At 40.3% G+C, this 15,000-nt stretch overlaps 1 protein-coding gene across 1 annotated transcript in view; it reads right to left on the reverse strand.

The window, feature by feature from the left end:
• The window catches only part of stra6 (signaling receptor and transporter of retinol STRA6), a 53,939-nt gene that overhangs the window by 30,869 nt on the left and 8,070 nt on the right, over positions 1-15,000 (reverse strand). Inside the window, exons 5-7 of the mRNA XM_055155130.1 lie at positions 12,191-12,357; positions 7,826-7,951; positions 2,095-2,165 (exon numbers count right to left, since the gene is read on the reverse strand). Coding sequence (XP_055011105.1) covers positions 2,095-2,165; positions 7,826-7,951; positions 12,191-12,357 — 364 coding nt within the window. The remainder of the gene's footprint in view (positions 1-2,094; positions 2,166-7,825; positions 7,952-12,190; positions 12,358-15,000) is intronic.

The raw sequence follows: 15,000 nt of genomic DNA on the forward strand, positions 1-15,000 counted from the left end.
TAGCCTGCCGTTAGCCTTTTGTTTTGACCTGGTGGACCGTCTGTCCTGTTTTTGTGTTTCTTTTGGGTTCAGGTTGGTTTGGGGTTTTTCTTGTCTTTAGTTACAGGTGCTGGTGCTTCTATGGCCTGTACGGGGTTGGCCCTGTGTCGCACCTTTTTGTTCTGTTTGACCGGCTCGCCAGGTCCATCTTTCTGTTTATTACTTTTCATAATTTTTTTGGGCACGGGAGGGTTCTTTAAATTTCTTTAAAAACATAAAAATAAATTAATTAATTAAGAACCAACGATAAATAAAAGACATTTAAGAGCTATATTTTGACTCCTGTGTCCTTTTTAAATATGTTGGGACTCACCTTGTTGGGGTTGTAACAGTATTAAAAATGTTTTGTGTGTGTTTTTGCCTTTAAGTAGATGATAAATTAAGTTGAGATCATTAATTTGACTAGAGCAAAAAAAAACAAAAAACTAGCAATTTGGGTATGTTGCGAATTTGGGACAAGTAGAAACAAAGCGCCTGCCAAATGTTCCTCGACTTGAATCTTGATCCAAACGGTTTTGTTGGATATTTGTGACGGCCGGTGTTCAGACCCTTTATATAAAAAGTTAATACCTGTTTCGTGGCCTATTTCTTTGACCTACTGGCAAAGAAAAAGCAAATTCTTACATTTGTGTTCATTAATTTCTCAAACAAATGTGAAAATGTGGAATGTGTAAAGGATGACGGAAGAATGATGTGACTTAAAGGTTGTATAGAGGATTTTCCAAGGAACGAGAAATCCAGCGACTGTTTGTCCTTTTTCAAATGTTGCGCATGCGTGAAACCACCTCCCCTCCCCTACAGCTCCTACGTAGAAACGCCTCCTCCCTCCTCCTCCTTACGCCAGAAACAGGTTTGTTTACAGCCGCTGCACATGACTTGTAAACAACTAACTACAGTGTTGGTTAGGCAAGACGGAGAAGTGAGGAGCGGGGGAGGGGTGTGCGGAGATTTCGTGCGCGGACAAGAAGTGAGGAGCAGGGAGAAGAGGAGCAGGGAGAGGAGAGAGGAGAGAGGAGAGCGGTGCGGAGATCCGTGAGGAGCAGGGAGAAGAGCGGAACGGGCAGAGGGGGGCGCGGAGATTCAGTGCGAATGAACTAGCTACTACTACAACACGCAGCAGCAAGCGGACTCTTTCTTTGCCTTGAAAATTACGTTTTCAGACATAGGATATCGCTTTCGTGTCCTGAAAAACGTTTGTCTAACTCTTGGAAATAAAGTACGTTTTCATAATAAGCAGAAGTTTCCTGTCCAGGAGTAATTTGTGGACCAGTGGTCAGTCTTTAGACCCTGCGTCTGCTTCAGTCGCGCCATCGCTGGAATGAATCTTCAAGAATCACCTTAGTTTGGCTTCGCTGCTTTTCCCCTTGTCTTCTTCTTTCAGCGACCTCAAAAACGGACTTTCTTTTGCGGCTAACTGCTCCTGGATTCTTGTCGCCATTGCAACAAACTTTGTGCGAACTGCGAGGAAGATATAGGTCAAAAAAAGCCGCTAAGAACTGTTGCGTTGGTGGAGTAAACAGCGTCTGTGCGTCTTGCGTCTGTGGACTGTGTGACAGTCGTACGTAAACCACGTACCGGCGGCGCAGGCAAGTCAGTTACACTAGAAACGTAGGGAGTTTGATTGACAGCCTGTCAGCTCACAGATAACGAGGCAGTGTCGTTATCTATTGGCAAATGTTTAGCCCCACCACGTCCAGAGTTGATGAATTTTTATTCTCTTTTTTTTGGTCATCATAATTACAAGGCTACTGCACCTTTATAATCTATCACTTGACAATTTGAAACAAAAAAAAAAAATCCTCCATACAACCTTTAAGCACAGACACAGACACAAGCAGCCGAACTCACGCTTCAGAAACAGACTTTAAATAGAATTATAGGTTTTCTGGTCATTAGTCACCACACAGAGCTGATTAGTCCTTTTAATATAATTTTTTCCCAGAAAGTCTATGAGAAAAATGAATGGGAAATTTACTTCCAGAATCAGAGTTATTGGTCAAAAACCTAAACCCTCGTCTGTGTGTGATTCAGAGTCAATATGGAGGAAACATTCACCTGATTTTACTGGGCTTTTTCTTCTTTAGTATTTCCTTGACGTAGTCCCTGTAGTAGCTGCTGTTCAGGTCCTGTTTGTGGAGAAAAACAAAAACATGTTGAGTAACATAAAGTTCTTGTTCAGGGACGTGCACAGGAAATTATGTTTAGGACCCAAGACCCCGTAAACATGCTCCTTTTTCACTGGAAGCATCTTTTTGGTCCCTTAGGTTACGTTTATATGATGAGGGTCTGAACAGAAGATGCAAATATCGCGTCTTCACTTTTTATTCCGCGTTTAGACGAGCGTTTTCAGGAGTAAATCTGCTGCAGACGGCGACGCAAAAGTGTGTGGAATTGGATTGTGTTCGTTTGTACTTAAAGCAACAAGAGCGTTTTTGGACATAGAGAAGTTTTCACGTCACGCATTTTCATTAGCTCCTCCTTCCACAAAGTCGTCCCACCGTCGACTGGTTCTCCAGGTCTCGTCCAGATCCGTCTGACTCGACTGAGACGACCTGGTGTATCCAGAGTTTGACAGAGGTGATTGCAGATCCTTCTCTGGTCACTAATAGTCTCTCTGCAGATTCTGGACATTTGTTGGGAGCCTCCTGTAAGTTTATTAGAACTGCTGAAATTATCCTACATGTTTGTTTCTGTGTCCTGTATGTTTGTGACGTAAACATGTATGCAACCTGAGCAGATCTGACCAGAGTTTTACATCTTGGGCAGTGTAGACGGAAACACTACGACAGAGCAGATTAAATTTTTCCACTCTGGAGGTGGTTTCAGATTTTTGTGTTTTTAAGCCCCAAAAACGCCGTCACCGTCTAAACAAAAGGCACTTCTGATAAAATATGTTTCTACCCGCACGTGTTCTCATGTAAACAGACTCTTATACACGTGTATGTACAAAGCTTTGCTCCGAACAGTTCAGCAGCTGCACACCTAAAAGTAATATATAAACAAGCCAAATCATATTTGCTTACTTAAACATGAAAAAGAGCCTTTTTTTCTTGGTTGAGCACCTGCCCATCAAAATATCTGTGCACGTCCAAGTATGGACCACTGTACTCCTCTCTACAGACATACAATAGTGTATTTTTCAAATGGTAAGTGGCACTTTTTTCATGGTTTGTGTGTTTCCTGTGACTTATACTCTGGTGCGACTTATATATTAAAATTTTCAGTCTTGTGTGTGAGTATCTGCTGCTCCTGTTCCTCCTGTACCACTGTCACTTGGCTCTACTGCGCATGTCTCCTGCAGAAAGAGCCTCTGTCCTGCTGCAAGTCATGAAATCTGCAGCTGAAAATAGAAATCGAGCAGCAGAAAGAAAGTTTGGAGTAGAGAGAAACTTGTGAGGGACATGGGCAAAAGGAGAACACAACTTCACGGGAACCGGGAGGATGCACCATGAAACTTTCCTGAAGTCACTGGATGGATGAACAAAGCCTGGACTTCAGTGACACCGAAACCATCCTGTCGGGATTCAGAAAGACCTGAATAATTCTAACTGGAACTGATGCTGAGTCTGACGACAGCGACACAGAAGAGTTTGCGTCGCTCTGTTTACCTCCGGAGGTCGAGGCCGAGTTGTTCAGAAGTGACACCGAGGATGAAGAATTGAATGGATTTAGTGATTTGGAGTGAGATGGAGAGTTTGTTAAACTTGTTCTGTTCTGTTGTTTATGTTATAGTTTATCTGAAGAACTGTTCATATGTGACATTAACAGTCTGTTGTTCTCTCTTCTATTGTTTTTACTACAACTTGACTTTACACAGGAAATGTCGGTTTCTGGTCTCTGATTTTAGAAAATAAATTTCACCCAAAAAGTGCGACTTATATGTTTTTTTCTTCTTCATTATGCATTTTTTTGACTGGTGCGACTTAGGCTTCGTTCAGACTGCAGCCTGAAGTGACCCAAATCAGATTTTTTGGCCTCTATGTTCCTGTATCTGATCTTTTAATGACAGTCTGAATGACACAGATCCGATTTTTTCAAATGTGACCCAGGACACTTGGATATGTGCTCCTGAAACTGATACATATCTGATCTTTTGACATGTGACTTCAGTGTGAACGGCCAAAGTGCATTCATCCACCTACACGTTATCAACAAGACACAAACGTCACTATTCTGCACTGAAGTAGGTGAAAATTGTTAATGAACTCTGTGTCACTGAAGTGAAGCACATCACCACTCACCACTCTTGGCTCCGTCTCCACATCCACACGTTCCTTTCAACGGACTGAACCACAAAACACCACGACCAAAAACCTCGTCCTTCTCCTTCTCAATCTCCTCCTTAAAACAAGTAAGTTGTTCATGTTCTGGCTCCGGTACGAGAGGAACTTTAAAATCTCCAGGTGCTCGATGCTGCGTCCATGTTTGGACAACTTGTGTAAACACAGAGACGCTCGCTGCGGTTGACGTCGTCGTGTCTCCAGTGTCACATGTGGGACACTTTCGGGCCGTTTAATGTTCACACTGGAGTCACATACAAGTCACATTTAACTGGAAATGTGAACGACCTCGAAAAAACATCGGATTTCACAAAAAAATCAGAATTGAGCGTTAAGCCCTGCAGTCTGAATGTAGCACTCCGGAGCCACTTATAATCCAAAAAATACAGTATTTATATGGTTTTAATTTGTTTTAAATAAAATACTTAAATAAACCAAGGTCCGTTATCAGAGTTGAGATGATGCCAGAGCCTGGATTTGTTCCTGTTTCGTCCTTCACCGCTGGAGTCTGTTTGTATTGAGGTTAGAAAACTATACTAAAACCTTCAGGTGGGCAGGTTTATTTGTGTAGACCAACAGTTAATAAAACGCGATTATGAGTCCAGGCGTGGCATCAGGTGTAACATCTCCACGCTATCCTTGCTTATAATTGCATTGCGGAGTGAGGCACTAACGGCTCCAGCGCCAATGAGAGATTAGCATCAAATGGACTGGAGTCTGTGGCTCCGAGAGAAAAAACAAGGCGACCTTTTCGTAATCTGATCAAGAACACGACATAAACCAGTGACGTCTAATCTGCTTAAATATGATTACAGCTCATGTGCCGGAGGAGACTGCACCAGGACTGGAGCTCAGAACGGACGGATGGAGAGAGAGAGATGCTTTATCGATCCCGAGGGAAGTTCTAGTTTTGCTGCAGCGACATTTCCACGGCTCTTCTCAGTCCCTTTGTGTGTCAGTCAAAGGTCAGTTTCACAGGAGCACTGGTCAGGGAGAGTCAGCAGATCTGTGTCGGGGAAGTCTGAGGAGAAGAAGAGCTAAAAGTGTCCCCGCTCTGTGTCCTGCAGCGTCACAGCAGCCACCTCAACACAACATTAAAGACCTCGTTTTTTTACTCCGCTCTGGTGTTTCCGTCGGTGTTAAAATGGTTCATTCCCTCGAAGTGTTTCCTCTGGAAGGTTTTCTGACACATTTGCTGCCACATATGGTGTAAAAAGACTGCAGCATCTCAAATGTCCACAGCTCCTTAACAAATTCTCCATGGATACAGGAAAAACAAACCGCTCATTTCACAAAATCCAACGGTCCCTTTCTTGCGTCCTTTGAGCTGCACTTGCCGCTCTTCTTAGTTTGGTTAAAATTCCATGAGATGATGTTAAAAACTGAGCTCAAAAAACAAAACTGCTCAGTGTGTGAGCTAGGCAGCCACAAGAGCAGTCAACCACTCCGTTGCTGTGGTGAACGAAGGAGGACAGTTTGGAGTACTCTTTTTACTAAAACAAACACACTTAAGATCATTGAATTATGTTTTATATAAAAATATATAAGAAAATATTAGTTGAAATCATGTTTAAAGGGACAGTGCGGAATTTAGGACATTGAGCTTTAATTTCCTCATGATCCAGAGTGTTGGAGACGTGTGGAGACACTTTTTTAAATATTTCATCCAGTCCTTGTATTTGCATTTACTGTGAATGTCTGTGTCGATAGAATAATGTTTGAAATAATAATAATGTGGTCACACCGGCTGAGCCTGATCCTGTCAGATTTCAGAAGCTCTTTAAGACTGGGCCTGGTCAGGACTTGGATGGGAGACTCTGGGAATACTGTTGTTGTGTCCTTAGGCAAGACACTTCACCCACATTGCCTAGTATGAAAGTAGAGTGTGTGAGTGATGGTGGTGGTAGGAGGGGCTGATGGCACAGATTGGCAGCCTCACTTCTGTCAGTCTGCCACAGGGCAGCTGTGGCTACAGTAGTAGTTTACCACCACTGAGTGTTGAGTGAATGAATAATGAACTGTAAACTGCTTTGGGTATCTTGAAAGGCACTATATAAATGAAATGATTAATTAATTATTAAAACTAACCTTGCGTCGCATGAATCGTCGCATGTTGAGGGACTATTTTCTCATATATCAGTCCGCCGCCGCCGCTTGGTTTTATCAGGAAGAACAACTCACTGCTGCTGCTCAGACATAAATCCTTCAAATTCAAGGTTGGTTTTACTTCTAAAATTATTCTATGGACACAGACATTCACATGGACAGTCTGGTGTAATGATAGATTTTCTTCAGGTGTTTTGTGGAGTGGGTAAGACTGTTTTTAGTGGCGCCTCTGCAAACAAAAATGGAATATTTAAAAAAGTGTCTCCACACGTCTCCGACACTCTGGCTCATGAGGAAATGAGGCTCTATGTCCAAAATTCCTCTTGTGTAAATTGTTGTGAAAAGTTCAGTGTGATGTCATCAGTGTGATGTCATCAGTGTGATGTCATCAGTGTGCGGCTGCCCTGGGGCACACTGACAGAAGAGTGGCTGCTGGTCACAGTCGCTCAGGGGAGTGTTTGTCCACTGAGCCAAAGGTTTTGAATCCCACTCTCAACAAAAACATCACTGGTTGAGCCTCAGATCCACTGACCCACAGGTTGGCGGTGCGATTCCAGATCCCACAGATGAATGCTGTTGTTATGTCCTTGAGCAAGGCACTACGCCCTTCTTTCCAGTGTCTGTGTTCAGGTTATTTGATGTAAGGGGAAACAGCGTTATATAAAATGTGACCATTTACCATTTCATGCACAGTCTATCTTCACACAAGTAAAATGAGAAGTGTCTTGCTCAAGGACACAACAGCAGTTTCTTTTTAATTTAGCTTTTAATTGAAACTTTTATCTGTTTTAACTTAAATTATTATTATTATTATTGTTATTATTATTATTGTTACTATTATTATATTTATTCTAAATTAAATTATCATTACTGTTTTACTTTGTCTCCATTTTGATTTTTATAATAACCTTTAGGAGCTTTTTGTTTTTGTTTTTATGTTTAAATTGTTGTATATATGGATGAAACACTGGGGTGGGGGGTTGCTCTTGTTTTTAATTATTGTATTGTAATTTTTCTGTTGCATGTGAAGCACTTTGTGCTACATTTCAAATGTATGAAAAGTGCTACACAAATAAAGTTTGATTGATTGATTGAGCAGTGCACAGGGTTGGGATTAAACCGCTGACTTTTAACTGACCTGTAGTCTGTAAGAAACTGCACCACTGGAGCTGCTCCCCTCAGGACCATTACAGACCTGAAATCCTCTGAACCTGGCACAGAGCCTGGCACACAACAGAGTCTGACCCACAGGACCAGAACCAGAGCTCACACCGGGTCTGACCCACAGAACCAGAGCTCAATCTGGGTCTGACCCACAGAACCAAAACCAGCGCTCACCTCAGGTCTGACCCGCAGACCCAGCGCTCACCTCAGGTCTGACCCGCTGACCTGGCGCTCACCTCGGTGCCGGTGTCGGTGTCGGTGCCCTGCAGACCCTTGAACAGCAGCAGGGGGTACTGGAAGCTGAGGAATGCCAAACAGGCGATTTGTGGAAAACTGGAGAACAGAGAGAAATATTTGTGGATCTGCAGGAAGAAAGAGAAAGAGAGTTCAGCCACAGGCCACAGGAAGCTCCATTCACATTCTAATTTTATTTCATTCAGACTGTTTTAGATCGGTATTTTAATTGGGAGACAGAAGCAGCTCCATTGACTTTAAAAAGAGACTGGACTTGTTGAGTTGTTTTTGAAAACTGCACTGCTCTGATTTAAACCCCTTCTGAGATCTTTAAAACATGTTCTAATGTTGTTCCCTCGTCAAAAACAGACCTGGAGTTTTGTTTTGTTTGATTCACACGTTTAACTCACAAACCCTGCAGATTTAGACTTTATTTAGACTTTAGCGTTCTTCTCTCAAACTGTAACACTCTGTTCCACCTTGTGATGTCATGTGGTGATACAGGAAGTGCCCGAACTGTGTTTTTAAACTCCACACACCTTCAGTACAGAGCAAAAAGTGAATTGTTAAAATTGATTCTCACAGAATCAATTTTAACATTTTCTCAGGGTTTATATGAGTCCAATCTGTTCTAGAGTTAATTAAATTTTTTGGAAATGTTCATTAAGTAACACTGGACCAAAGTTCCTTTTTAACCCCAAAATCCAGAGTTATATTCATGTTTTGAGAGTAAACGGATAACACTTTGTAGAGTTATCCTGATTTAATTAAACAACACACAGAGGTGTTTGATTATTACACTTTATTTTAGTTAATTTAAGATAAAATTATGAACAAAATTGGTTCAAACTGGACTTCTCTCACGGAGTTTGAAGTGGTGACTACGAGGAGCCAAATTAACACTAAGGGAAGTTGAATTAACACTAAGGGAAGTTGAATTAACAGTAGGGGAAGTTGAATTAACACTAAGGGAAGTTGAATTAACACTAAGGGAAGTTGAATTAACACTAAGGGAAGTTGAATTAACACTAAGGAAGTTTGAATTAACACTAAGTGGAAGTTGAATTAACACTAAGGGAAGTTGAATTAACACTAGTGGAAGTTGAATTAACACTAGTGGAAGTTGAATTAACACTAGGGGAAGTTGAATTAACACTAAGGGAAGTTGAATTAACACTAAGGGAAGTTGAATTAACACTAGTGAAAGTTGAATTAACCCTAGTGGAAGTTGAATTAACACTAAGAGAAGTTGAATTAACCATAGTGGAAGTTGAATTAACACTAAGGGAAGTTGAATTAACACTAAGGGAAGTTGAATTAACACTAAGGGAAGTTGAATTAACACTAGGGAAGTTGAATTAACACTAGGGGAAGTTGAATTAACACTAGGGGAAGTTGAATTAACACTAGTGGAAGTTGAATTAACACTAGTGGAAGTTGAATTAACCATAGTGGAAGTTGAATTAACACTAGTGGAAGTTGAATTAACACTAGGGGAAGTTGAATTAACACTAAGGGAAGTTGAATTAACACTAGTGGAAGTTGAATTAACACTAGTGGAAGTTGAATTAACACTAAGGGAAGTTGAATTAACACTAGTGGAAGTTGAATTAACACTAGTGGAAGTTGAATTAACCATAGTGGAAGTTGAATTAACACTAGGGGAAGTTGAATTAACTAATATGGGTCCTTAAAGTACAAGTTTTGGTGACTTCTACTAAGTCTAAAGTGACAAAGGTTTTTATGTGACAATATGAAATGATTTGAACGTTTGTTTTTCTTGCAGCTCCTTCAGATCTGATTCAGTTTGTCTCATTGTTGTATTTCTCTTTTGAAAACATCCGATTTTGTGCCTTATTCCATCAAATCAACTTTAGTTTATAAATCGTGTTCAATGTTACGTCCAGACAGTTCGGCTACTCTTAAAACTGCTCTTACTACTTTCTCCAAATAGTTTTTTTTATTTTTTTATTCATGTGAGTAATTTCTTGGACTACTACTTTTTACATTTACTTGAAAACTATTATTATTATGCTTTTGTTCGAGTTAGGATGACCAGATGGGACCAGATAGGATGTCTCTCGGTTTGAGGTGTTAGTTATTCAAAGACCACTCATGATAGACATGTGAGTCAGTATAATCACATTTTCTTTGTGTTTTGGTCGTTTTTAAGCAGGTTTTCTGTATTTTACCTAAACAAATAACAGTTTATGTCTCTCTTTACTGTTGGCAAGGATCAGATTGGTCAAAAATAGGGACACTTGGGACATTTCTTGTATAAAACTGGGTCAAATCAGTGGTTTTGTATAAATCTGCAGGGACAGGGGACACAGACTCAGAACTGGGACTGTCCCGGGGAAACAGGGACGTCTGGACACTATAGTTTGAGTATATTTTTTTGTCTTCTCTCCCCTCTCTGTTGAAGCTCAGAGAATATCTGTTCATTAGGATTCCTCTCTCAACACCGTCCTCGCTCACAAACCCTCTGATTAACACAAACAGACACCGGAACTAATTGTTTTGATCACAGTTCTGTGACCGAGAATGCAACGTGAAAAATTTTAATCTTGTGTTTATGCTGCTGTTTGACAAAATATGTGTTGTTTAAAGGTTTTATATTACACAAAACTGACACTGACTGAAACTAAGTCCTGTTCTAATGTTGTTCCCTCCTCAAAAACAGACCTGGAGTTGTGTTTTGTTTCATTCCCAGATGTTTGAGTAACTCTTTATTATTAGTCTGTCTACATCTCCAAAGCTCAAAATGCTCTGTTCCACCTTGTGATGTCATGAAGCAGTAGTTTTCAAGTGAACAGTTTTTACCTTTAGTTCATTAAAGACTGGCTAGTCAGGCCGGTGCCACCTAGTGTCGCCGTGTTGGGGACAAGTGTGAGTCCATGTGCACAGTGTGATAAAGCAGCACATATGTTTCTGTGTCCAGTGGGAAAAAGTTTTTCCAGGTGAGAGTCGCCCAATGTGGATGACGAGGCCCCGCCCCCTTCCCCCGTACGCTGTCCTGGTTTTGACAAACGCAAATCTGGTCACACTGACCTGTATTCACCTGAGTCATGTCTTTTAATCCGACAGAAGCTGACCACATCAGCGACACAAGAGCTGGAGTTTTATCTTCGCTTAGTTTATGCAAATTAGTGATGTGGTTTTAAGTTTTGTTTCTGTGAGATTTGAACAAAACTGAATTAAACACATTATAATGTCAAACAGCTGATGTGGCTCTAGAGTCGTTACGGTTTATATGTCGTAAAGTTGAATTTATTTATGCAGATTAGTAGTGCAGATAGTAATAATAATGATGATCATTTTAATATAAAAACGTTAATGATTAATTGATAATCGATCGTTAATTCTTCTGACGATCGATTAAGAAAATTTCATCGAAATTTGTGTCTCCGCTCAATTAAATTTCTCTCCAGCGACTAGTTGAAGCTGTAGACCGCGCACCGACCAATCAGGGAAGAACTGTGAAGCCATGACGTCAAACTCAAGCGTCTGTTTGGGTCAGAGTCCTGCATGGGTCAATTTTTGGAGACTTGCACCCGCGCAGTACAGCACCACACCTGCCTGTTAACCTGTGATTATATCAAAGTTAAACCTGCACCCGCCCGGACTCATTAACATTCCACTCGTTACCTGCCTGTGCACGTGGTAAACCACACACAGATTAAAATCATTCTAACTGAAGCGTCCATCAGAATACGAATTGAAAAGTTCCAACTTTACGGGTTCTCAACCTGGTGCAGGACTCTGGTCTGTGTCCCTTTTGTGGAACAACACAACAGTAAACAAAGCGTCGACATGGATGTAGACGAAGACAGACATTCTGTGTTGGCAACGATTCCCCAGATCCCCGAGGATTTAAAACCGGAACAAAGAGAATGTTTGGTGAATTTTATCAAGAGGGAAAGACGTTATTGTTCTTCTTACAGGATTTGGTGCATTACATACGTCACGACCAAATAGCAGTGATTGGTTAAATTAAAAAAAGTCCCCGCCTACTGTCGAGTGAATGAATCCTAATGCTGCGAGGTCACACGGTTTCTACGAAGTAAAACCGACTCATGAATCAGGCTAGAGATCGGCAACTCCAAGCCTAAAATAATCCAAATGATTCTAGTGAAGTTTTATGGAGTTTAAAAACACTTTCTGTATCACCACGTGACATCACAAGGTGGAATAGAATGTTTTCCGTTTGAGAGAAGAAGAACTCAGCCTAAATGTGCAGAATTTGTGTGTTAAACATGTGACTGAAACAAAACACAACTCTCCAGGTCTGTTTGTGACGAGGAAACAACATTAGAACACTGATCAGAAAACTAAATCACAAAAAAAATGTAATCTCCTGGTGTCACCTGCGGCGTTTTGGGGCAGTCGATCTTCTGCCAGACCAGAACTCCGAAGTGGGTCCATGAGAGGAGGCTGCCCAGGACGTAGCCCACTTTATTGTGCAGAGTGCCACATGCCAGCAGCGGGTAGTACAGCGCCGGGTAATAGAACACGCCCAGGATCACCCAGTTCTCTGCAAAACAACAGGGCGTCAGTTTCACACAGATCTGATTCATAACAATAAAACAAGAACCTATGGACTGAGAAAGAAAGTAAAAGGCCCCGGATTATGTTCTAATGTCATTTCCTCATCACAAACAGACCTGGAGGTGTTTTTTTTTTTCTTGTTTTGTTTTATTCACACATGTTTAACACACAAAACCTGCACATTTAGACTTTGTTCCACCTTGTGATGTCATGTGGTGATACAGGAAGTGCTCCATACTCCATACACATTCACTACACAGCAAAAAAGTGAAGTCTTAAAATTGACTCTCACAGAATTAATTTGAACATTTTCTCAGGGTTTATATGAGTCCAAACTGTTCTATTTTTATTTAATTTAACATTTTTGGAAATGTTCATTAAGTAACACTGGACCAAAGTTCCTGTTTAACCCGAAATCAAGAGTTATATTAAAGTTTTGAGAGTAAACGGATAACACTTTGTAGAGTTATCCTGATTTACCGAAACAACACAAAGAGATGTTTTATTTTTACTTTATTTGAGTTAATTTAAGATGAAATTATGAACAAAACTGGTTTGAACTGGTCTTCTCTCACGGGAGTTTAAAGTGGAGGGCAGGAGGAGCCAAATTAACTCTAAGGGAAGTTGAATTAACACTAAAGGAAGTTGAATTAACACTAAAGGAAGTTGAATTAACACTAAAGGAAGTTGAATTAACACTAAAGGAAGTTGAATTAACACTAAAGGAAGTTGAATTAACACTAAGGGAAGTTGAATTAACACTAAAGGAAGTTGAATTAACACTAAAAGGAAGTTGAATTAACACTAAAGGAAGTTGAATTAACACTAAGTGGAAGTTGAATTAACACTAAGGGAAGTTGAATTAACACTAAAGGAAGTTGAATTAACACTAAGAGAAGTTGAATTAACACTAAAGAAAGTTGAATTAACACTAAAGGGAAGTTGAATTAACACTAAGGAGAAGTTGAATTAACACTAAGGGAAGTTGAATTAACACTAAGAGAAGTTGAATTAACACTAAAGGAAGTTGAATTAACACTAAAGGAAGTTGAATTAACACTAAAGGGAAGTTGAATTAACACTAAAGGAAGTTGAATTAACACTAAAGGAAGGAAGTTGAATTAACACTAAAGGAAGTTGAATTAAACACTAAAAGGAAGTTGAATTAAACACTAAGTTGGAAGTTGAATTAACACTAAGGGAAGTTGAATTAACACTAAGGAAGTTGAATTAACTAATTAACACTAAAGGAAGTTGAATTAAACACTAAAGGAAGTTGAATTAACACTAAAGGAAACTACGACTTCATGGCATCACAAGGTGGAAAAGAACATTTTCAGTTTTGGAGATGTAGGCAGAATAATAATAAAGAGTTACTCAAACATGTGATGATGTGTTCACGTTTCTTAGTGTTTGTCAGCAGACGAGCTGCAGCGTTCTGGACGTGTTGTAAACGCTGCAGGAGCTCTGGTCTAACCCTACACACAAAGAATTACAATAGTCCGGGCTTGATGTTACAAAAGCATGGATCACTCTTTCGAACTCCGCCTGTGGGAGGTCGAGCTTTACTTTAGCGAGGAGCCTCAACTGAAAGAAGCTGAACTTAATCACAGAACTAATGTGCTTGTCCAGTTTAAACATGGAGTCACAATCACCCCAAGATTCCTCACTGCAGGGAGACAACAGGACAGGGGTGTGAAACTCATTTTGGTCTGGGGGTCGTATCCAACCGACTTTGATCCCAAAGGGGCCGGATCAGAAAACTCATGTCATATAAACCCCAAAAATAACAATAAGTTCAAATATTTATAATATTTCTTTTACAAAATATTATAATATTATGAACAACCTGAAACTTTAAGAAAAATTAAACATCCTGTACACTCGGCTCCACTTTTCTCATGTTGGACATTTTTCTGATGAGGGTGTCACGGTCAACAGTCAAAACGATCGTCCTTTAAGAGCGTTTGGAAAGAGACAAGTCTTCATTTGTGCTGCTCTGGTGGGAGGGGCCACGTACAGAGATGCTGTTATGATAAACACCGCAGAAAATTAACAATATTTTAATAGAAAATATAATTAAAATGTCGAAAATTAGCCGAGGGTCAGATTAAAGGTCTTGGAGGGCTGGATCTGGCCCGCGGGCCATATGTTTGACACCCGTGCATTAGGAAGACAGAGGAACAATCACACTGTCCTGTCCAAGCACTGGGTTAGTGGGTTAAGATAATTGTAATGTATTATTATTGTCTTTTTCATGATTGTGTGTCCTACATTTTATAGTTTTTTTATTGTCTTTGCATATTGATAAAATACAAAAAACAAAAAACACTTAATCCACAGTTTTCCTTCCAGACTGTGCGTACGCTGTCGTCATAATAACGTGCCCAAAATAATCCTTTTTGGGAGAAAACATCTGCTTATATTAAAACTATTGTTGTAGAAGCATTAGGTCCGAACTGTACAAAAATAACAAAAGGCTCATTTCCTGTCTCGGTGTAATTCTGTCAAATAAATAGATTTCTTTTGAGATTAAGGCCAATATTAAACCCACTGATCCTGTTACATAAACCACGGCGCTGGAGTGTGTGTGTGTGTGTGTGTGTGTGTGTGTGTGTGTGTGTGTGCG

This window comes from Boleophthalmus pectinirostris, unplaced genomic scaffold, assembly GCF_026225935.1.
Source record: "Boleophthalmus pectinirostris isolate CB_2022bp ecotype Guang Dong unplaced genomic scaffold, ASM2622593v1 HiC_scaffold_2, whole genome shotgun sequence".
NCBI lineage: Eukaryota > Metazoa > Chordata > Actinopteri > Gobiiformes > Gobiidae > Boleophthalmus > Boleophthalmus pectinirostris.